The sequence below is a fragment of the Lasioglossum baleicum genome, chromosome 14 (assembly GCF_051020765.1).
Source record: "Lasioglossum baleicum chromosome 14, iyLasBale1, whole genome shotgun sequence".
NCBI lineage: Eukaryota > Metazoa > Arthropoda > Insecta > Hymenoptera > Halictidae > Lasioglossum > Lasioglossum baleicum.
Window position 1 is genome coordinate 8,775,288 of NC_134942.1, and position 23,905 is coordinate 8,799,192.

Below are 23,905 nucleotides of genomic sequence, written 5' to 3' on the forward strand. Positions count from 1 at the left end.
GAGCTACGCCAGACGTTGCTGCCTACCCGACCGCCATCGTGACTCTTCCTTCCGTTTTCAATTACGCGAAACATACCAACAGCCCGGAACATTCTGCCATAGAACCCGACGAACGGTGACCCACCCCTGTTTCGCCGTTTCGAACCTTCCTCGCGAATACGCCGGACGGCAATTTCATTTTGTAAACCGAGTTTCCACACGGCATTGCGTTCCAGACCCTCCAGACGACGGAGAACGAACGTGCAAGTCAACTCGTCCGGTCGAACGGACGGTCATTCTACCGGCACAGGATAGAAAGTAATCCATTTTAAGTGTTGGATAGAGAATAGAGAAATTGTTGGTTGTTCCGAGTTACGATTCCAGGCAATTGTCTGAAAAGTTTCGCTTTGCGCCACTTGGATGATTAGATATTGTCACAGTGCTATAGTGTAGCAACCGCTTCCCTGGATAGCTACAATTTCAGGCTTCTTGGGCGACGATGAACTGTTTTGTTCTACTCGCCCGACTTGGTACGGTCTCATCCTACTTGACTAACAGCGGACAGACTCATTCTATTTTGGACACATTTCTTGTTCAGTCTTGAACTACTTACGAGTTGTAACATTATCTTTTACTATTTTTCTGGGTAGTATAGGATCATGCTACTTGTCTGAGTATGGTAATACTATGATACTCCTGGAATCTGCAGGCTTATATCACTTGGATCGCTGATTTTTTACATCACTTGTCTGACTAGTTTGGTTTGTACCACTTGTCTGAATGAATATGTTCACTTGGCTGACCGTATATGATTTTTTACTACCGATAACACATATTTTATTTGACTCGTCTGGCTACATATGACGACGTATCACTAGATTGACTTGATACGGACTTATACCACTTGTCTGACTGTATATGATTTTGTACTACTGATAACCTACACATATTTTATTTGACTCGTCTGGCTACACGTGATGTTGTATCACTTGATCGACTAAATATAGACTCATATCACTTGTCTGACACAATATGGACTCGTACCACTTGACTGAATATGTTCTTGTTCCACTTGGCTGACTGTATATGATTTTGTACTACTGATAACACATATTTTATTTGACTCGTCTGGCTACATATGACGACGTATCACTAGATTGACTTGATACGGACTTATACCACTTGTCTGACTGTATATGATTTTGTACTACTGATAACACATATTTTATTTGACTCGTCTGGCTACATATGACGACGTATCACTAGATTGACTTGATACGGACTTATACCACTTGTCTGACTGTATATTATTTTGTACTACTGATAACCTACACATATTTTATTTGACTCTTCTGGCTACACGTGATGTTGTATCACATGATCGACTAAATATAGACTCATATCACTTGTCTGACAAAATATGGACTCGTACCACCTGTCTGAATATGTTCCTGTTCCACTTGGCTGACTGTATATGATTTTGTACTACTGATAACACATATTTTATTTGACTCGTCTGGCTACATATGATCACGTATCACTTACCTGACAAAATATGGAACGCACCACTTGTCTGACTGTATACGATTTTATACTACTGATAACCTACACATATTTTATTTGACTCGTCTGGCTACACATGATGTTGTATCACTTGATCGACTAAATATGGACTCATATCACTTGTCTGACACAATATGGACTCGTACCACTTGATTGAATATGTTCTTGTTCCACTTGGCTGACTGTATATGATTTTGTACTACTGATAACACATATTTTATTTGACTCGTCTGGCTACATATGATGATGTATCACTTGATTGACTTTATATGGACTTGTACCACTTGTCTGACTGTATATGATTTTGTGTTACTGATAACCTACACATATTTTATTTGACTCTTCTAGCTACACGTGATGTTGTATCACTTGATCGACTAAATATAGACTCATATCACTTGTCTGACACAATATGGACTCATACCACTTGACTGAATATGTTCTTGTTCCACTTGGCTGACTGTATATGATTTTGTACTACTGATAACACATATTTTATTTGACTCGTCTGGCTACATATGATGATGTATCACTTGATTGACTTTATATGGACTTGTACCACTTGTCTGACTGTATGCGATTTTATACTACTGATAACCTACACATATTTTATTTGACTCTTCTGGCTACACGTGATGTTGTATCACTTGATCGACTAAATATAGACTCATATCACTTGCCTGACAAAATATAGACTCGTACCACTTGCCAAACCCAATACGATTTTCCACCACCTATCGGCCTAGATGTGTGTACCGTTTTCCTATCTATCCAAATATGATTTTCTACCACCCGACTGATTAAATACGGCTTGCCGCAACTTGCCGAGTGAGATACGATTTCCTGTCGCATGTCCGACCGCAAGATTCCAAACAGATAATTCCGAATGCAGATGGGATCATAACGCTTTAAGTCGAGACGAACAAGGTTTCCCAAATTGGGTCGCCTATATACCGTACACCCTGTATTATTGCTCGAGGCAGCGAAACGGTGGCACATAAAGGCTAGAATAGACATTTTGACACCATCAACTGTCAATTTCGGCGTTGTTGGCCCCATTAAGGGGTAGTGTGCTATCATCGACAGGAATCGATCGGCACGTTCGGCCAACGAATCCTGTCGGAAACTTTGAATAACCGGGAATAACAGCGGCGTTTGTAGCATCGACACGAACGAGCGTATTTATTTTTATGGGCGAGGTCGAATCCGAGGGATGGGCCCCCATGGGAATCCGTGCCGGAAACGTCCCCCTCGGTTCTATGCATATATATATACAAGTAGACAGACACACAGAGAATCGATACCGTGCGAATTGGACACATCGGTGTCCGTGATTATCGATTCGACGGATTTAAGTTTCGGACATGGCCGAGGACGTTGTGCCTCTCGGAACACGTCCGATCCGTCGATCCGCCTGAAATCACGCGGACAATTGTCACTCTGCGAGAATTCACCGCCGTATACTCGGATTATTAATTTGCCGGAGCCATCGGGAGCTGTTCTTCGACTCAGCCAATTTATTCGAATCTGTTCCCGATATTAATTGGCTTTCGCCCTCGAAAGCTCTTCTTCGATCCTACGGGGACAACCGTCACCATTATAAAAATATATACAGTGCTCTTGTAATTGAATGTGATTCAAAGTTGAACCCCCACAATCGTAAATTTTTCGTAGTAGTTCTATTCGAAATTAGTTGCCATCCAATCAGTGGTCGATGGGGCTTGTCAAACGATTTTATGGCGAAGGGGAGATCGAGTTGGAGCAACCTGATGTCGTAAAAAGTCAAACATACAGTCGCATAAAAGAAAGTTTTCGAGCATAAAGCGAATTACCAGGGCTGTATCGAGTGCGGGACCGCCGTGAATATTTTCCAGGCGGGTGGCCACGTTTTCGAGTGGCCGTTACAAGTAGCCCGCCAAGTAAATTATGGTTATGACGGTAGAAGTGGGTGTCGTTTGCACACTGACTATACGGCACCGTTTCGGCCGTCTGGATACGGCCAAGGCTATTCTACTCAGCGGACCACTTACGGACCTATTCTACTTGTCGGCCCCCCTATGTATGAGCTTCTACTGGCGAATGGGGATAGTTTCCCTTTACCATTGTTCCCGGACAGTTCTTGAACTATCCGGCCAACTATCCTCTGAGCGTTTTACGCGGCTTAAAAGTTCCAATTTATTGGGGTTACGCTTTCAAAATTCGATCGGACACCTGAAATTATACGAGGGAAACTTCGCAAATGGATTATCAATCTCCATGGCGGCAATTAACCCACACCACGGCACACGCGTGTATGACCAGAGAGTGAAAATTTCACACATTTGTTATATTTCATTGTAAAGCTTGTTTTACGCTCTATTTAATTACGCTTTTGATATTTGATTTTATTCAAATTTTTATTAAATTATCTGGCGTTCATTTCTGGATGTCAAAACGCGATTTTCGCATTATTTTTTTCTACGAGTTCAAACTGGGCCGAAGTGCCGCTCAAGCGGCTCGGAATATCAACGAAGTATGGGGCGAAGGAAGTGTCAACGAATGCACAGTGCTCAAAGAAAATGATAATTTTTTTTCCTGAAAAAATAATTTTACCTTCCTGAAATAAAAGCCAAGTAATTTAATAAAAATTTCAATAAAATTAAATATCAAAAGCATAATTAAATCGAGCGTAAAACAAGCTTTAACATGACATATAATTCATTAAATTAAGGTAAATATTTATTGGTATAAAATTGCAATTAAAACAAAGGAACAAAAATCCTGCATTTTTCTATCTTTACAACCTAATACATAAACCATACTTAGCTCAAAGCATTAAATAAATAGTAATTAAATTCCGACCTAGAATATTTCCATTCCAAATCTTATGGCTATGAAATTGGCATAATACCTAGTACGATACCTAAATGTTTAGTCATTTATTAGATACCGATATATTTAGTAATGTAAACAATATTTTGAATAATGGTACAGCAATTTTTAATGGTGACTCTGAGTCACTACGCTAGTGCAAAGGGTTGATATGTTTAGTGGGTTTCCAACAATATAACAGTATTCTTAAATTCTTCTAACGTGTATACTATTTTCAATTACAACTACTCAGTTTTGCCATAAATGCATAAAATCCGCTGTCTAAATATCAGTAACAGTTAGGGAAGCAACCACTGCTTTCCTCGAGCAGCACAACAACTCGCCTAACGTCTTCGCGGAGAAGATTGCAAGGGATAAATGAGACGATGAAAGAAAAATTATAACGATTCGAGTGCCGGGGACGAAAGTTCAAGGAGAGAGAGAGAGAGAGAGAGAGAGCTTGCAATGGAAAAAAATACGGCCGGCAATAAAACGCGGCGATTGTAAAACCAAGTGACAGTCGGCCGTTCGGAATGAACGTGATCCATTCACCATGGGCGACGTGATCCGTTCATAAATGAAGATTCTTTCGTACTTTATTACTTGCCATTGTCACAGTCTAGCACGCACGTCATCAAGAAATCCGGCCTATTCCAGTTAATTACTTGGCCCGCGTTTTATCAAACGCGGAACACTCTGCTCCGCATATGGAACCGGTGACGCGGAAGCTTCGCGCACCCGTCCGTCTTATCTTGTACACTGTATCGTGATATAATTATTTCTGACATCGAGGCGCTGCGGGTCTTATGCATTTACAGCGTGTTACGATCTTCCGGAATTCTGCCGGCGCGTTGATAAATTTTAATGAGCTTTATTCGGACCTAATGGAACTCTTCCAGCGTGGTGTGCTACTATCTGATCCCAATTTCGGAAAATGGATGCAAGGGCTGGTGGGTAAATTGAGATTGTAGCGAGTTTTAACGAGCCTGCGATGGCGAGACATTCCTGCTTTGCATTTTCTCTTAATAAATTCTGTTGGTGCTTGCTTCATACTTTCGACAAGAATGTCTTATAACGTGTATCGAGGAAAACCGTTTCATTGTTGCCCCGAGGACTAAATATCTCTATTTTTAATATCAATCGGAATATGCAAGGAAAAACGATATAAATACATTTACAAGAAAAAAATATCGATGACCTTGAAAGCTCCGGAAGAAAATGACTTTCAGAAGAAAATAACATTTGCAAAGCATTCACAAACATTCGTTATGTCATCGCAAATACATAAATAAATAATTCAGGTGGCTACGTTTAGATGGAACACTCTGTACATATGATATAATTATTAAAAAATATGTTACTTGATAAATTGTGCCGGAGATGGACCGAGTACTTCAAGGACTTGTTCTTCCAGGTATCCAGCAGCGAGTACTTCAGCGTCAGCTTCGATCTACCTGAGGATGGGTCGTTCGACCGGGACGAGTTGCTGCCAGCTTTGAAGGGGACTTGTTTGGCGTAAGTGTACCAAACCATAATCCATACTTCCCTCGGACAGCAGTCTTCTTCGAGGCTATCGTAAACCATCTAGCTCGGCTCACGATTATCGTCATTAAACCGCGGCAGTTTATGCATTTACAGTGTCTCCTAAACTGCGGAACACCGTAAAACAAGGGGATCTCCATAAATTCTCTTACTATACACGTATTAAAGCCGACGGTATATAACCCTCGGCTCCCCCGGAAATAGCTTGCATTATTTTAAAATGAGACTTCCGGGGAATTTTGGACGTTTACTCGCCCTTTAGCGTCGAACCTGTTTGAACTTTCGGAGGGAGACATTTTTTACGAGCTGGAATATTTTATTTAGTTTATACAGAGTAAAGCAAACCTGGCCAGATGTTTATGGCATTCAGAGGCGTTATCTAGATCGGAGGGTTCTCGAAATTCACCCTTAAAACTGCAAATTCGCGCTCGACGATCGGAGCCGGCCGTCTTAAACGTCGACGTGAAACCCGTGACGAGAGCAAATCTCATTTCGAACGATTTACGTGGCCGTAAATAGCTGCCGCGGATGGTAACTTCGTGGAATTCCGTTATGCGGGAGATGAAAGGCGCGAATTTCACCGGTGGCCTTGAGCAGAAGGAGCCACGCTCCGCCGAGCACTTTGAGACTGCTGTCAAGCTGTCGCCTAATAATTGAATGCTAAATAATACCGCTAAACAATACCCCGTAATCCGCGTTGCAAAACCTCTTGTCAAACTACTAATTCGCTCCTGGATCACCTACTTTCCTCCCTGAACATCTTCGGGGACGCGATCCTCGCGAATACGTGGAAATTCGCGATCCAATTATCCTCGAACTGAAATCTAAATCGAGTGTCGGATAATTATCAATTGTACCGTGTAGACTGATTTCACCCCTTAATGATCTTTTCACTCTGGAAAAGACATGACAACATTCTTAGATTTTATGTTTTCCATCATTTTATTAACCGACTTCGAAAAAGGAGGAGATTACTCAATTCGATCTGTATGTGCCTAATTTTTCTATGTATGTTCACCGATTACGCCGAGATGGATGGACCAATCGGAACGAAACCTTTTGCATCTTGTAGAGTATGTCCCCGGAGTGGTACCGTGAAAAAAATGTTGCATTTTTTTATTCCTTACGATTTTATTCGCGATAAATGAATTATTTCATGTATGTGCACCGATTACTCCGAGATGGATGGACCAATCAGGATTTTGATTGGACCAACCAATTTTGCATTTTGTCATTCTTTACGGTTTGTATTGCAAATAACCAATAAGTCCGACAAACCATCCTACGGTGTCCTACAAATTCTGCTCGTTCCACTAAAATGTGTGAAATAAAAAAATTAAACCGACTTCGAAAAAACGCACTAAAAAGTATGAAATAATTTATGTGAATACACACGAACTTAAGTACAATAGAATCTTTTCGGAGCGGGGCGCAAACTTCAAGGTTTTCCAAATGACAGATGTTGCTGATTACGACTTCATTGGAATATGGTGAACTTGGAAATCAGTAGGTGGGAAGAGAAGACATTAATATGTGAAAGCATGTAGAAGAATTTAAGGATTTTTGTAATTTCCAGTGTCGAAAATTTTCAATTTTGCGCCGTCTCGGAAAATTAAATGGAATGCATTTTTTCGAAGTCGGTTTAATTTTTTTTATAAAACTTTTTTTATTTCACCCCGTTAATTTCTTCACAAATGCATAAAAATCCGCAGTCTAGTAAAGCTTATGAAGCAGGAGAAAATGAAATGCTGTGCCACATTATATTTCGTTTTTTGCCGCAATTCAACAATTAACTTGATTCACGTATAATTATTTATTTTAGTATGTTCTAGAATATTCGGATGTGTACAGCAATATGCACACTTGAATCCCTTTTTATAAGGAGCGTTTTTGCACTGCCAACATTTACCCAGTTTTTTCCAGATGTCTTTATTTATTTTCGCACGGTTTTGTAACTCGTTTTACTCACTTTTGGCTGTTTTATTTCGCTTGACGCGCTTTGTAACGCGCCCTCCAGCGCGGAAAAGCAACTCCGTTGCAGTTGGTCAAAAGAGGGATTAAATAACATTCACAAACTCCCCCGCGATATTTAAGTCGGAACATTCGCTATGTCGCGGTGTGAATTATGTAAAATCGATCGATTATTTTTATCCAGAGATCGTCCACTCTCTTATCAAATCTGTTGAAATAAAGCAGTTCTGGTAAAAGCTCAAAATCCAAGAATTGACGATCGTATTAGGACGTGTCGGTATACCTGCTATAGTTTTTCATTCGCCAATTTCATTGACAACAAAGTTTACTTTAAAGTTACCCATTTCACTAGGCTGTGTATTTTAAGTAGAAAAGAGCTCCACTCCAATCATATCCTTCAACAAAATATGAAAAGGAAGTCGGACAAATTTCAGAGCTCGCGCTGAACTTTCAACGAGGTTATCGCGAATGTCGGGCGTATCGAAACGACACCTTGTCGGCAGAAGGTGTCGGAGTCTCCAGCTCGCATGTTTATCGAGTAAACACCGCAACCACTGAGTCGTTTAAATTATTGAGCTGCTCCCAAGCGAGAGCTTGTTGGGAATACTCCGCTCACGACCCGATTCTCGCGAACAGTTAATATTCCATAATTCCGTGCCGCGTTTCTGGCAACCGCCGGTCGAACACCGTTTCTCTCCTCTCCTCTCCCCGATATATCTCCCCAGCAAACAGAAGCGAAACAAGAGTCGGAAAGCACACAAGCACCATGCGGTCCGGGATGCGACACTAAAACGCGTCGAACTTCGATCCAATCCCGACATTCCTACCGTCGTCGTCTGTTTCACGTTTGTTTGTCTCTTCGAACGGTTCCTGTGTGGGTGGCCCGGTGTGTGTTCCACGAGCTTTTTGCCATCCGCAATATTTCTGGGAATGATTGCCGACAGACACGGCTGCGAACGGAGATTGGATCCGTCTTTAGGGATTGCGGTGAGAGCGAAACTGCGCGACGCGAATGGAATACCGTCGACCGAGACGAAAATGATCGATCGCTTGCACCCCGCTTTCCAGATTTCCGACTCTCCACTGATCGATCATTCTCAAAACGATGCGCCGTAATTTCGGGAACCTGGCGTCGATTTTATTCGCTTATTAGGAGAAAGCAGATCTCATGCATTTATCACGAAAATGAGTTAGGTGCGATTTAAAACATTAAACTAATTTTCAATCTATTGATCATATTAACCCCTTCCCCTACAATATCGTGTCTGACTCGCGTTGAAGATATACTATACTTTGGTTTTGTTAATATACAGCTATTGAAGAATATATAAGCATACAATAGATATGAATTCTCTCCTTTTTCAGGAAAGTATACGAACTACAAAAAGTTCTGATCACTGAAACCGTAAAATAAATCGTAGGGAAAGGAGTTAAGAGAGTCAATAAATTGCTTCGTCACTCCGTTTTGTTGCAATTCAAGTGGAAAATTTTTATTTTGCATAAAGCTCCGCTGTCTACTTATTACAATCGAAATTTTTCTTCCCGCCTGAAGTATTTTCATGTTATATAATTTTCTTAATTTTATCGATACAAAACTGATGCAATACTTCAGTGGCTTATTCGTTTAGGAATGTAGTAATGCGTTTAGTAATTTATTGAATACAAATTTAATAATAATTATAAAATACTTACCGACTCTCCCTCAGTGCCCTGCTATGTCTACAAAACTCAAAGATAAATATAACGGCTAACTTCTACATTTACGAAATTAAGGAGAAATACTTTAAGTTCAAGAAAACCACAGCGAGAACAACAGCAGTATAGAATTTGTTTGGATTCCGTCCCATTCAGGCATTGTTGGAAATGATGAGACTGACACCTTAGCTAAGTTGGCATTACTAGATCAAGCTGATAAGCGTATTCCCTTCTCCGATTTACGGGAATCTTTTAAACACAAATGTAGACAAAGTACTAGAGATTTCACAATGCAGGTTGGGTCAATTTAAAGGCAAAGAAAACTTTCAGTATTATATTAGAGACGGGGGTTATACCATGGTTCTCGGGCAGAGGTTTATCACGAAAATTTATTGTAACATTTAATCGTTGTAGAGCAGATCATTATCATCTTGCAGCATCTCTTTCACTGAGGTTCAAGATCTTAACCATATCATTTGATAATGGACCTTGTTGGAATCACAAAGAGTTGATCTTATGAAAAAATTAAGGAAGCTTAATTCGTTCCCACCCTTAAATATCAGATCGTTACTTTATAAACCAAATATTCAGGCATGTCATCTTCTTTTAAATTTTTTCAAGCAATGTAATTTAAAGATTTAAACGTATGTACTTAATGTGTTCAACTGTGGATGATTCTGCTGTACCTATATTACAAATGTTTAACTATAAGATGTATACTACTACTGTATAGCGTTATAACCCCATATGGGGAGTTTCACTTAAGCTCTCAAAAAAAAAACAAATTTAATAATGCAACAAATATTTTGAATCTCCAATTTTTGGTGAGCTGTGGATGCTTTAAAAATGCAATTCGAGTAAAAAAGTTGCGGCGTCGAATCGAGGGACTAACGCACGTTATGGTTGTTGCAGGGAGGCGTTGATCAGCAGTTGCGAGAGACGGGGTATCGACTTGTCACGCATCGAGGTGTACGACGGATTCTCGTCGCTGCCGATTCAGACGACGGACACGTCGAGTCTCGGTGGCAAACACCTGCGAATAATAGGTAACGTATCTATTGTGTGCGTACACGAATGATGAATCGTCATGAAAACGAATGGTGGATCCGTCCGAAACGATCCTACGAACACGTAGCCTCGTGAATCCCGGGGTTCTGAGGCTACTCGTTATCAGAAAACTTCGTTCATTAACTTCAGAAACATTTGCGTTCTCGCGCTCGTAACTCGAATACCGGCCAGACCCTTCGCAACTCCGAGCTAACATTTGCCCGGGTGTGTGGGGGAATTGCAGAAACAGCTGGCCGATTCATGGAAAACTGATAACAGACCGAAACAGACGTAATGGGCTGCGAGCCGGCACGCAATCATCTCGCGAGCACGGGAATGATTAGTTAAATGATCGGGACGAGCACTGTGTGATCAGCTGTGTCCATCAAAATCAATTAGCCTAATCCAGACATGAAGTAGTCAGCTTCCAAACGTAATGTAAATGAAGATAAGCATCGAATTTCCTTGCATGGTAGACTAAAATAGACATTTCAGACTAAAATCAATTAGCATAATCCGCACATGAAGTATTCAGCTTCCAAACACAATGTAAATGAAGGTAGACAACGAATTTCCTACATCGTAAATTAATCTAAATTACAGCTGACCTAAGCTTTGCTCAAAAAAATGATCAAAGTCTGGACAAGTTTTATGGTCAGATTAAAGTCAATTAGCCTAATCCAGACATAAAGTATTCATCTTCCAAACACAATGTAAATGAAGATAAACAATGAATTTCCTGCATGGTAAACTAATCTGAATTACAGATGACCTAAGCTTTGCTCCAAAAAATGATCAAAGTCTGGACAAGTTTTATGGTCAGACTAAAGTCAATTAGCCTAATCCAGATATGAAGTATTCATCTTCCAAACACAATGTAAATGAAGATAAACAATGAATTTACTGCATCAATGACTTTCCTGCATGGTAAATTAATCTGAATTACAGCTGACCTAAGCTTTGCTCAAAAAAATGATCAAAGTCTGGACAAGTTTCATGGTCAGACTAAAGTCAATTAGCCTAATCCAGATATGAAGTATTCATCTTCCAAACACAATGTAAATGAAGATAAACAATGAATTTACTGCATCAATGACTTTCCTGCATGGTAAATTAATCTGAGTTACAGCTGACCTAAGCTTTGCTCCAAAAAATGATCAAAGACTGGACAAGTTTTATGGTCAGACTAAAGTCAATTAGCCTAATCCAGACATAAAGTATTCATCTTCCAAACACAATGTAAATGAAGATAAACAATGAATTTCCTACATGGTAAACTAATCTGAATTACAGCTGACCTAAGCTTTGCTCCAAAAAATGATCAAAATCTGGACAAGTTTTATGGTTAGACTATCCAGCAGTTCGATCTTCTTGGCCGGATTGTGGTAGGCAGATACTACTGAAATAATACGTCAGAAAGGTCTAATTCACACCTCGCACGAATGGAACTAACAACAAGAGTAACTATACCGAATTCATAGGCCATAATTTTCCGATAGCGCCGATATCATCTCTCGACGATGACCTAACGGCGATTAAGTGAACGTCTAGGTACTAACCTAGCCGAGCGTAGTTCCCGTCAAACCTAGACAAACCTGGCCTGATTCGACGGCATTGTCGCTGAAAGCAAATGGCATCGATATGAATCTTGAACTTCGAAATTGCTTTCTCACTCGGGCTGACCATAACGGGGCCATACTACTTAAAGTTCCGCGCGGCGAAATCGTTCCGGCCGGGCCGAGGCGAGTGTACGTTTCGTATTGACGTGGATTCGAGGGCTGGAGAACGATGAGCTTTAGTTTCGCGTTTGTCTTGCCGAAACTGTTGACAATTTCCAGACAGTTTACGACGGTAAACATCGATAGCGGACGCGGGCTGTTCCGTCGGGAATAATTGGAGCTGTTTCACAAGCTTTTCCGGAGAGCGGAGATCGTTATACGAGAATGTTTACCATCATTATGAGCAGAAATCCGGGCACGAACCTCAAACTTCGCGAGCGCTGCAATTTAACGCCCGGTTTAAAAAATCCTCTAGCTTTAGAACAAAAAAACACAGCGCACACTCGCACCCCCGAACGTTCGTTTAGATTCCACACGCGAAGATCTGGGTCATATGAAGGTGATGCTTATGACATTACATGAAATACGTGACTTATCGTGTCGGGAGACCTTCCGTGGCAAAAGCATAAATCACCGATACGTATCTTCAAACGCGACCCCACGCTATCAGCCGCGTCTGACTCCTATCGGGATACACTACTTAAATCTCACGGCACAATCGTGTCTCTTTCTTTCGCCCCTCCAGCCTGCTTTCCTGTAATTTAGATAAAAGAACAGAGTTCCCTGGAACGAGCGATGGGACGACGGATATAATTGCAACTTGCTACTGATTAGCCGGAATCATTTAGTGAGTGCTTGGGTGGAGGAGATTTCGAATACAGTTTGTTTTAAATGGACATGTTAAAAAATGGGAAAAAAAATCGACAGAAACATTGAGAGCCATGAGAATTGCATTAAAAATGGTACAATCCGTTACAGACATTGCGTGCCATTGTTTGCATTGGTGGAAGGACCTGCTTGTTTTAAATGACATATTAAAAAATGGGAAAAAATCAATAAAAACATGTATGTAGATCCATGAGAATTGAGTTAAATTCGCAATCGATTCCGCGTGTCAGCTAAATGTTAACGCGAACGAGCCCGGCTACGGGGGGCCTTTTTACATTGTCTGCGTTACAGGGAACGTGGATCAGAACGATCCGGCTTAGCAAGCAACTGACGCGCTTATGGTACCGGAGATTACAGTGTTTCCCAACGGATTGATATTCGCGGGTGTCCTCCGTATTTTTAATTAGAGCGGCAGATTTTGCGGCTCGGTAAACACGGCGGCATGAATACGTGTCCGTAAATACCGAGTTTATGGGACACGAAATACGATTACACGATTTCGCAGGGATTTAAATTCGATTAAACCGGATCCAGAGTCTGGGAACGCGTTTATGGAGTAAGTGTATACGTCGATTAATATCAGCCGGTGCGAGCAAGATCGAAAATGTGTAATTCACAGGGTAGGATCGCTGCCTCCGGGAATGTGCTCGAATTCAGTGTGTACTTAATTCGAGGCTAATTCGACGTACGAAACCCACTTTCAGAAGTTCCAACTGTTACGTGATAACAACCCGCGGTTGACTTAATTATTTGCATGGTAAAACATCGGTCAATATATTGTTTCGCCGAATTAAAGGATTTCCTGCGTGATCTAATTTCGCCGGGAAAATATTTTGAAAAATTCTCGTCGGGAATTTTGTATTATATGCGTTATATACTCTCCCCTCACACTTCGGATTAATTGAAACGAAATGAAACACATCGATGAAAAGGCTCGCCACCTCGCGGCTCGACTATTTTTCGGCGAGTTTTTAATTAAAAATTGACATCGACAAAATTTCGGCAGTTTTTAACAACTCGATGGCGGATGGGAAAGCTCATCGCGGAATTAGCGAAGTCGGCAAAAAGGCGGCGGGCAATTTGGACGGCAGCGTTAATTGGAGCACCCAATTCGCAACACTGGACGAGGATTATAGTACTAAATGGGAGAAAAAAAAATGCCGGACCGTGAGCACACGTGACGGAGAACAGACAGTGTAGAGCTCGCGCGAAGGGCCGTATAATTCCGGGAGTTCATTAATTCTCACCGGTGCCCTTGGAAAAACGAGCACAAACTGAAAGGAAAAGAACTGCTGGCTCGCCTTCATGTACACGTGCCCACGCTCGAACGCCGCAAACACGGTCTTACCACATTCAAGAACGTTATTAAATGTCTGAAAGCCTGGCGGCTGCCTGTCATCGCGCAATAGGGCACATTTTATCTGATTAATTGGCAACCTCGACGCTGCGGATGGCTCTCGTACCAGAAAACCCTTCACGTCCTTCGAAAGGATCTGTGGAACGTTCTTCGGTGCACGTTGAAAATATTTCTCCTCGGGCTTTTAGCGAAAGGATCCGAGGACATTCTGCCTATGAACTACTTTAACCGAAGTTCGACAAAATGTTTGCTGCACTGGAAAACCCTTTGTGCTCCAAAAGAGCCTGTGGAACGTCCAATGGACGTTAAAAATGTTCCTCTCGCGATTTTCATTAAAAACAGCGAAACGTTCATATTTTCATAAAGTTTAACAGTGGTTCCAACAAATTTATTTAATTTTCAACAAATTTTCTGGGCGTCGAAAATGTTCCTCCCACGATTTACATTAAAAATATTGAATTGCACGCATTTTCATGAAGTTTAATCAAATTCGTTTAATTTTCAACAAATTTTTCGTCATCGAAAAACTGAAACATATTAAAAGATTTTAATGGAACAAACATGATTTCATTTAGGCCAGATGTAACAGATAAACTGCACATATTTCGCAAGATTGCCTCAAGAGCGAAACACAGTGATTATGTTCAGCAACACACTTTCCATATTAATTACACTTCTCCGCCTTGAGGTGAGTTGCAAAAATCCAGAAAAATCCGGTGAACTTGACCGAATCTGTGTTTCTGTGTCCACGTATCGGACAAGGGCTATATTCCCACGCGATTCTAAAAATAAAAGATTTCGGGACGATCTCGAGGGATCTATGACGCAGGCCGTTTAATCCTGAAAGCTCACGCAACAGTTTAATGGCGGCGTTTTAGATGCGTATCTTCGGTAATAGCCTCTCTTTACATCGCGTTAAGGCATTCCCGGCCCGAAAAAAGCCATCAGATAAAGGAAAGCTGCCGCGTAAGTGGAATACGTCGGCTTGCGATCAGACCTCCACGCGAGAGACTGTCACGAACATCGATAGACCCAGCTGTCTGTGCCGACGGAAATAAACTTCGCCGTGGAACGTAATTCCTGGAATTCCGGGGCTGTTTATCAGTCGCGAAATCGGCTTCCCCTTCGGTTTTTCGCTGCTGAGAAAAATCGCTCGCGACAATTCCTGTCGGGATCATTTACCGGTCGTCGTCCCGACAAGCGGAGAACTTTCGACGATATTTCAATCTCGAGTTTCGTTATCCAACGGTGCTTTTCTTTTGTCTGTTACAGTGAAAGACGCCGAGAAATCGAATTCGAGAGCGGCGGGTCAGAGGACCGGCCAAAGCGTCACGCTCAGGAAAACCTCGAGCGGGGTAAGATCTTTGTTCTTGTTAACCAATTTGCGAGGAACGGCGATGCATAATCATCCATTCGTTCTTCTGCTGTCTGAATAGGACAATCTTCGTAAAAAGATCCTTCTCGATTAACGAGAGACTTGAAATAACTCTTCAGTTATTTGTTGTACGAATAAAACAAATGCTGCGTGGTTCTAAGTGGAACATACAGTGCTGCAATCTATTTTTTGTTACTTTTCTTTTCTGTCGAGATGTGGGTGTCAATATGTTTTCTCGAATTCGGATAAACTAGCAAATTCTCTATACAAAACGTGTTACACCGGACAAGGCTTGAAATGATTATTCCTAAAAATATTTTGTGCTCTATTAATTAATTTGTGTGCCCTATTTCTGAAGCGTGCTCTATTACAATCAATGCACTCTAGCGTTTTCGCAGTTACGGCGGAATGGCCATCCTTGATGGTTCCCGATAAACGTCATTTTTAATGTTGAATCAAGTTTGAGAACAACATGGAAACCGTGCAACATTTGTCTGAAAAGCTTCTTCGTACAACAAATAACTTGGGAGTGATTTGAAGTGGTCGTGTTGCGAGACGCACCCTGCATGCTTAGAACAAAAGAGTCGCATTTGGGATTAAACCGAGGGCTCGCGCTGCATATTGAGGTCCTCGGAAAAACGCGAAAAAGCGGGAATACGTCGAGCAGGATTTTTCACCATACCTGAATCATCCCCGTTGTCATATTGGCTCCCGTTCCATTTCCAATCGGTGCCGTTTGCTCCGTGGCATTTTAATTTAACTTAAACGGTTTGCGTCCCGGTCCCGGCCAATCGGAACACGTTTTCCGCAATATCGTTGCATTCAGCCTGGTTTCGGCCATTGTCGCAACCGGGAGCATGCTGACACACATAATCCGCGGCTGATCTTCGATCGGCGATTCCCACGAGAGCGGCGCGCACACAGAGGGCTTCGATAATCGCGGACAATGGCGTCGACAACCGGGTCGATCTTGAACCTTGACCCATCCGGCTGGCAGCAAGTCGCGAAGACAAATGGCGAAACGATCCGTCAGGTGCAAACAATACCAACGGGCGGAAGGACGATCGATGCTGATCCTCCCGTTATACGGCCGTGCGGATTCTAATGAGTTACCCGGGAACGATGAACGCTATTCTGTCGCCAATCTTCCGCCTAATTGCTGTCCCATTGATCCATTATCCTAAGAGTGACGGCGCGCTGTGTTAGCCTATGCTCAGAGCCTGAATCATGATCGTTTCGACGCTCTGATGGAGCCTAATGGGTCCCTTTGTCGCCCACCGTGTTTCTTCCGTGCATGCTCTTGCTGGATCGTCCGATTTTCAGCTGCGCTTAATCGCTGGATTATCGATCTTTCTGCAAAAAAGTTGCAGGCAATTTAAAATTTCAATTATTTTAAATAGCCTGGCAATGGCTTCCATCTTTCTGCACAGCATTCGCAGGCAATTTAAAATTTCAATTATTCGAAATTATGCTAGTTAGAGACTGAGATCGAAGCTAGGGCGCAATACGAGCCTGGCAATAGCTTCCACAGAGCTATTTTCAATATGAAGTAACGAAGAACAAGAATTAATCTAGACCCCTGGGTCTCCAATGTTAAGTCCAATCTAATTGCTTCGAGTTGAACGTCTGCTCTTCATTTACCTTCAAACTTCATTATTCTCACCCCTCTGCTGCCATGGAAGTAACAAAGTTGAAATTACAGTACGAGACTAGCTTGGAGACTGTCAAACAACTTTTGCCTTTCGTGTTATCTCGACCACGAATCACTATAGACATCTAAACACTTAGACACAAGCATCTCCGGGGTTAATCACATCCTCTGCTTTCTTGAAAATTGCTAGAACTCTAACAACTTTATATACAAAACAACCTGGCACAAGAATTAGCCTAATCTCTCCCGTCAGATTCAGTCCGACAGTTCCAGCCAGAACACACACAACACATCCGCTCTTCATCTTCGAGCTTCATTATTCCACGAAAACAGCGAACCTCAGAGTTGCGGTACAGTCGCTCGACTTCCGAGAAACTGTTAAACTATTTCAAATGTGAAATTTCAAGGGACAAGAATTAATTTAGGCTAGACTCGGAGGAATCTTCGTAGTCCCGTGAGCAGCGAGTCATTAATAAAGGAAGCAATCTAATTGCTTCGAGGCGTAACGTTTCGCAGCTTAGTATGCGATGCCGTGTCCTCGTTCAATCCTCATGAGTTCGGGGAATTAACTTCGGCCGACAATCAGCAAAGTTTCCGAGAGTTTTCTATGTATGTGTGTGTCTGCGGGGTCCTTTAGAGTTATCGAGGTCGCAGCGGCCTCGGTTTCTTCAGCGTCTCGACGGAGGACTCGAGTGTTGATTCTGAGGTCAGCAGCAGCACCACGCTCACGTCTGGTCGGAGTTCCGCTGGGGCTGCGGGATTCAAGACCAGCAAGCAACGGTGGAGCGGCTTCTTCATGAACACCAAGGGCAACAAACTCGATCTGCTCACCGCCCAGCTGGACGAGTATAATAAGCACGGGGTGCCGAAACTGTCGGACGTTCAACTGCCCTACGAACTCATCCTCAACGAAGATGGTGCGTAACGCTTCCTTCCAATTTTCCAAAACGTTATCACATCGTCTGAAGTATACTCTACTGATTAGACATCGGATTTTATGCATTTATGACAAAAATGAATAAATGCGATTTAAAACGGTAGAAACATTAGAAGAATTTAATCCTTGTGTAGTCAACTCATTTACTGTATTCCTTTCAACAATTTGTTAATGTTCCTCTAAAAGATATTACAAAATTTCTCTGAATGTCCATTCTTTACTCGCTAATGTATTAATGTATAGTCTTATAATCAGAATTTGTGCGAACATTATTATTATTGTTTATTTAATGCTTTAAACCAAGTATGGTTTATGAATTTGCGCAAACATGTTATATACAGAAAGGTTTTAAATAATCATAAAGTTAAACATATAGTTTTATTATTTTCAATGTATTAAACATACTAACCCCTTACACTACGATTTATTTTACAGTTCCGGTGATTAGAACTTTGTTGTAGTTCGTAATTTCCTACGAAAGGAGAAAATTTACATGTATTGTATGCATATATGTTCTCCAATAGCTGTACATTAACAAAACCAAAATTTGATTTCGATTTAAAGGAAGTTAATAGTACATACACACGTATTTATTAGACTCTGTTCAGAATCTTCATCACAAGTCAAACACGATTCTCAAGGGATTAAGAATGAAAATAATTTTCTATTTTACTCCTGTTCGCGCTGCGATTCAGGGAGACAATTTTTATTTCGCATAAAGATTCGCTGTCTGCTAATGATCAACTAACTGGCAGCAATCGTGTTCCAGCCTTGTATAGCTTAGAGGAAGACTGGCGCGACATAGTTCACAACGCGGACCAACTATCGGAGAAGCAGCAGCAACAGCAGACTGCTTTATGGGAGTTAGCGCATACGGAAGCGGCGTACCTCAAAACCTTGAAGGTCGTGACAGACGTGAGTGTCCGATTTAAAAAAAAAAAAACCATTCTCTTTTTCGAGGATGCAGCTGGTGATGTGCATTGGTGGTTGCAGCTATTCATGGCGTGCCTCTGCAGCCTGCAGACCTCGAATATCCTGACCGAGGTCGACAGGACCAAACTGTTTAGCAATATCCCTGAGATCTACGCCGCGAACAGGTACTTCTGCACCGAGTACGTCATGATGATGGTGAACGCGTCGAGGTCTACCGGGCAGCCATTAGACCCTGGACACCTTCTGCAAGGTTTCGAGACCTTCGAGCAGACCTTCGCACCCTACACCAGGTACTGTGCCGAGCAGAGCAGGTGCCAACAGTACTGCAGGGACCGGCTCAACGATAATCAGCTGTTCACGGTCTACCTGGTGGTAAGTGCCTCATCCTCACTTTGGCTAACCGAGTCTGGAAGTCCGCAGATTTAACACTAGATCTATCGGGAAGATTATTCAATCATTTTCTAAAATAAAAAGTCTAAAATTCGCAAATTGATGAGAAAGGAAGAAGTTGCGAAAGGGCAGATTTCGTTCGAAGCGATCCATTTTGAGATGACGCGGTTGCTAAGCATGATCGGGAGGTCCATGGGCTTCCCCGATCAGTGAAGTAACTATCAGCGTCTGCGCGTTCCACTCCCAGCCTCGGCTCGCCAAAATATAGATCCAGGATATCCTCTAACCTGTACGCATTCGAACGCAAGTGGTGCGAGACACAGAAGGACTGCAACAGGCTGAAACTACTCGACATACTGGTGAAACCTATGCAGAGGCTGACCAAGTACTCGCTACTTCTCAAGGCCGTTCACAAGAACACGGAGAACGAGGAGCAACGGGCGGAATTGATACACATGGTGAGCCATTGGTGGGGAACCATGACGGGTTTAGGGACTTTTTCTCGAGCTCGATCATGCTACCCCTGGATAGTTGATCTAAATTTCGAACATTTGCTTCTTCACCAGATTTTTAACAACTTGGTGGGCTGTATTTAGAGCTTGATGATGCTATCTCTGGATAGTTGATCGAAATTTTGGAACATCGCTGCTGAAGGAATATTCGTACAGGAAATATTAAAGAAAATAATTAATGATATTTGCTACTTCACCAGATTTCTAATAACTTCATGGTGGGCTGTATTTAGAGTTGCATCAAATGATTGAACACCGTGGTTATGATGATCGAAGTTCCTAAAAAGCAATGGAACATTCATGAATAGATAAACATTGAAGATATCCGACGACTCTCTTTCAGATCAAGTCCGTGGACGACTTCGTGGCGTCCGTGAACGCCGCCCTGAAGAGGAGCGAGGAAACAACCCGGTTGGCCAGCGCCGCATCTAGGATAGAGTGCTACGACGTAGTGGAGTCCCGCGACGAGGAATTGGACAAGCTGATCAAGGTCCACAGCACGTTCGACATCACGACAGTGCCGATACCCGGCTGCCCTAAAGACACGCTGAGGGTGCTTCTCCGCGAGGGTGACTTGAAGTTAAGAGACGCGGCGAGCAGCAAGGTGGGTCCTCGAGAGCGTTCAAAGTTTCCCAACGAACAATAAATCCGCAAACCACTGAACACCCTTCTCAATTCTACAGATGGAAGTGCATGTGTTGTTGCTGACCGACATGCTATTGATCTGCAAACCGTCGACCAAGAAGACCTCATCTAGTGGTTCTGCTGGGACGGTCGGTGGCGGTTTGAAGATCATAAGACAACCGTACGTGATCGATCGTATCCGGATCAACGAGTTGAAGGAGCCATCCAGCTTGGGTTTGATCTATTTGAACGAGTACGGTGCGGCTTCTGCTGCTCTGGTCCTCAGCGCTGGAGAATCAAAGTTAGCCAAGGTATTCCATCCCCTAACGACTTACCGGAGCACCTGTAACGGTGTTCACCTCATCACTATATTTTGCTTCAGTCCTGGATGGACTCCATAAGGAAGGCGCAGCAACAGTACGCTTTGATGAAGCTGCCGCCACTGTGTAACACGCTGAACCTGAGCTTGGCGGCGGTTAGACAGACTAGCACGTCCCTGGGTGACGTAGACTTCGATGGGGAGGAGTCCGAGCCTGTGTTGAAGACGCCCAGAGGCAGCAGCAGGACGTCACGCGTCAGCAGCCTTGCGCACAGTCACAGGTTTGAATTAAATCATTTGACTCGAACGCAGAAGCTTTGACTAATCTTGTGGAACGAATTCCAGTGGAAGCATAGAGATGGAGGGTGTCTCACCAGGAAGCAGCAGTTTCGTGGCCAGTTACAACCCGAGCCGGAACGTCAGCGTGGAAACCAGCGAGGCGCCCCGTGCGTCCAGCGTGTCCTCGGAAGAGGGCGGTGAGAGTTCCGGACACAATCACCGGCCGTTGCAGATCAGGTAAATAGGTGGAAGCTGAATAGTAGAGGAGGAATACACCTGGACCACGGATCTAACCGAGATTTTTCATCGTGATTCTAGTCCTAACAAATTTGATAACAAACGGTTTCTGCTGAGCAAGACACCGACGCCGAATACGCTCAGCGTCCAGGTACCCGCGTACTCTAGCCTAGGCCAATCGCTGCCTAATCTGACGTTGGCCACCTCACCGCAGACCTCGACAGTGTCCCCGACACCGCCGAGCTCGCTTCTGATCGTTCCCCAGATCACGAAGAGCAAGGACACCTTGCTTTCGCCTGGGCATCGAGGTAGCAATTATCCACGCGGGAATTTATCTTCCTCCGCTGTTACACTATCTAGAAGTTTCATCTGGCAATAAACACCGGCGATGAGAAAACGGCACTGTTGCATGCTTTTGATTAGATCGATCTGATGGATAGAGGACAGCGTCGGTTAACCCGGTACATCTGGGTCCGATCGCTGCACTCGATCTATCGATGAACATATATTTGTCTCATTGATTCCCTCTTTTCCCCGTGTCTACCTCGATCGAAATCCTTCTGAGACAGTTTAGAGGATAGTCGCGATGATAGACGATGCACGGCTTCATGTTGATATCGGGTGGATGTGATATGATCGGGGTATGTGCTCACGTGAAATGTACCATCAGGTATCTCGTATCCGCCGCCGTCGCCCCCGAGAGGGTCTCTCAGAAGAGCGTTCGCGATCCCGCAGTCGCGAAACCCGCCTCTCGTTAAAACGAGACACATAAGCACGTCCGTGACACAAACGATCCAGCCTACCATGAACCTGGACAGCGAAGCCATCGAGGAGAGGCGCAGAAGGCTGGAGCCTTCGCACAGGATGCCATCGACGAGCAGCATCGCGGAGGAAAAGGTTAAATACCCGAACGATCAAATCTATGATCCTTTGAAAACGCGGTAGCGACTGAACTAGCCCCTTGAAATAATTTCCCGTGATACAAATGTCAAGGTCACCGGTCGAACACGTTCTAATCAAACGTACACTCCCGTCCATTGATTTTATTGTCTCATTTTCGTTAGATGTAGCCATTCCATGATAATATTTCAATGCAAAATTTGGTATATACATATACTGTTTGAATAAATGTTGGAAAAAGAGAGTGAGAAATTAGAAAATATAAGAATAAAAATTACATTTTAGAAGGTATAAAATATTTTGTTCTCTACATTCGAAAAGATTAGAGAGTACCACATTTTTATTTCATAATATAGGTTGCTTAATAACGAAGAATCATCTGCATCCAAACATGAATAAGTGTCCGGCGACATACGGACGGGAGTGTATACGCTCAATTTATTCCCCGAGTATTATAAACACATGAAATGCTAATTATTAGACCTTGCAATGACCTTGAAAAGTATAAGTGATCAAGGCGTATTATCCTTGTAGAACTCTGTAGGTCACCGCAAGCTATACGATTAAACCGGACGTCTTGTACGTGTCGAACGAGGTCATTTGGTTCAATTGTGCATGAAACCGTGCATGAAGTGTGTAGATGTTTGGATGTCAGAATTTGAGAGAGGGAGCGTGTATCTATCGGTGGGTGACGATCTTTTTTTTAGAAATGACAAGAGCTGGCGTACAAGAGTAACCTACCGAAAAGGTAAATTGCTACGGACCATCAGCATTTGATAAAGGGTGTACGTGATACGTCGTGTTTCGAAGCGAGATGTTGCATTCTGTTGCCTGTATGCAAGTGCTGCACACACTTCCATGCAGGGTCAGAACAGGAAACGGGGGAATTGGAATTGAAGTAAACGAACGTCTCGTACTCCCTGTGCCTACGATACGAATCGAGCAATTTTACAATCGGTGAGTGAAAGCAGTGCCGAGAAGCCCGTCTAAACTGCGCATGTCCATCTTCAACTGGGAACGATTCTGTTTCAGATTGGGGCCATTCGAAATCAACGTGAAGTTTGTACCACACGACCGTATCATAATGTAACTTATTTGATTAGCCGTGTAACTTCTAGATCTCATTTTGTAATTAATACAAAAAAAAGAAAAAAAAACGCGAAACGGCTCGGACCGCGCGCGTTTCCAATATTATCCTAGTTCATTTAGGGTTCTAAGCGACGAAGAAGAACAAGAAGAAAGGCCTACCTAGCGTAATTTTGACCTATGTATCGTGATTTAAGTTTAGATGACTATA

The 23,905-nt window shown here is 42.7% G+C and overlaps 1 protein-coding gene across 5 annotated transcripts in view; it reads left to right on the forward strand.

The window, feature by feature from the left end:
* Window positions 1-23,800, forward strand: part of LOC143215962 (pleckstrin homology domain-containing family G member 5) — a 114,806-nt gene extending 91,006 nt beyond the window's left edge. For 4 of the 5 annotated variants that reach the window (XM_076438610.1, XM_076438609.1, XM_076438612.1 and 1 more), the window contains 14 exons: window positions 5,807-5,907; window positions 10,513-10,646; window positions 15,724-15,806; window positions 18,115-18,394; window positions 19,184-19,329; window positions 19,408-19,719; window positions 20,046-20,195; window positions 20,593-20,853; window positions 20,933-21,184; window positions 21,256-21,473; window positions 21,538-21,708; window positions 21,790-22,016; window positions 22,379-23,565; window positions 23,641-23,800. In XM_076438610.1, the coding sequence (XP_076294725.1) occupies window positions 5,807-5,907; window positions 10,513-10,646; window positions 15,724-15,806; window positions 18,115-18,394; window positions 19,184-19,329; window positions 19,408-19,719; window positions 20,046-20,195; window positions 20,593-20,853; window positions 20,933-21,184; window positions 21,256-21,473; window positions 21,538-21,708; window positions 21,790-22,016; window positions 22,379-22,653 (2,610 nt within the window). In that variant the 3' untranslated portion in view covers window positions 22,654-23,565; window positions 23,641-23,800. The remainder of the gene's footprint in view (window positions 1-5,806; window positions 5,908-10,512; window positions 10,647-15,723; window positions 15,807-18,114; window positions 18,395-19,183; window positions 19,330-19,407; window positions 19,720-20,045; window positions 20,196-20,592; window positions 20,854-20,932; window positions 21,185-21,255; window positions 21,474-21,537; window positions 21,709-21,789; window positions 22,017-22,378; window positions 23,566-23,640) is intronic. The other variant, XM_076438613.1, reaches the window with a different exon arrangement.
* Window positions 23,801-23,905: the final 105 nt, after the last annotated feature.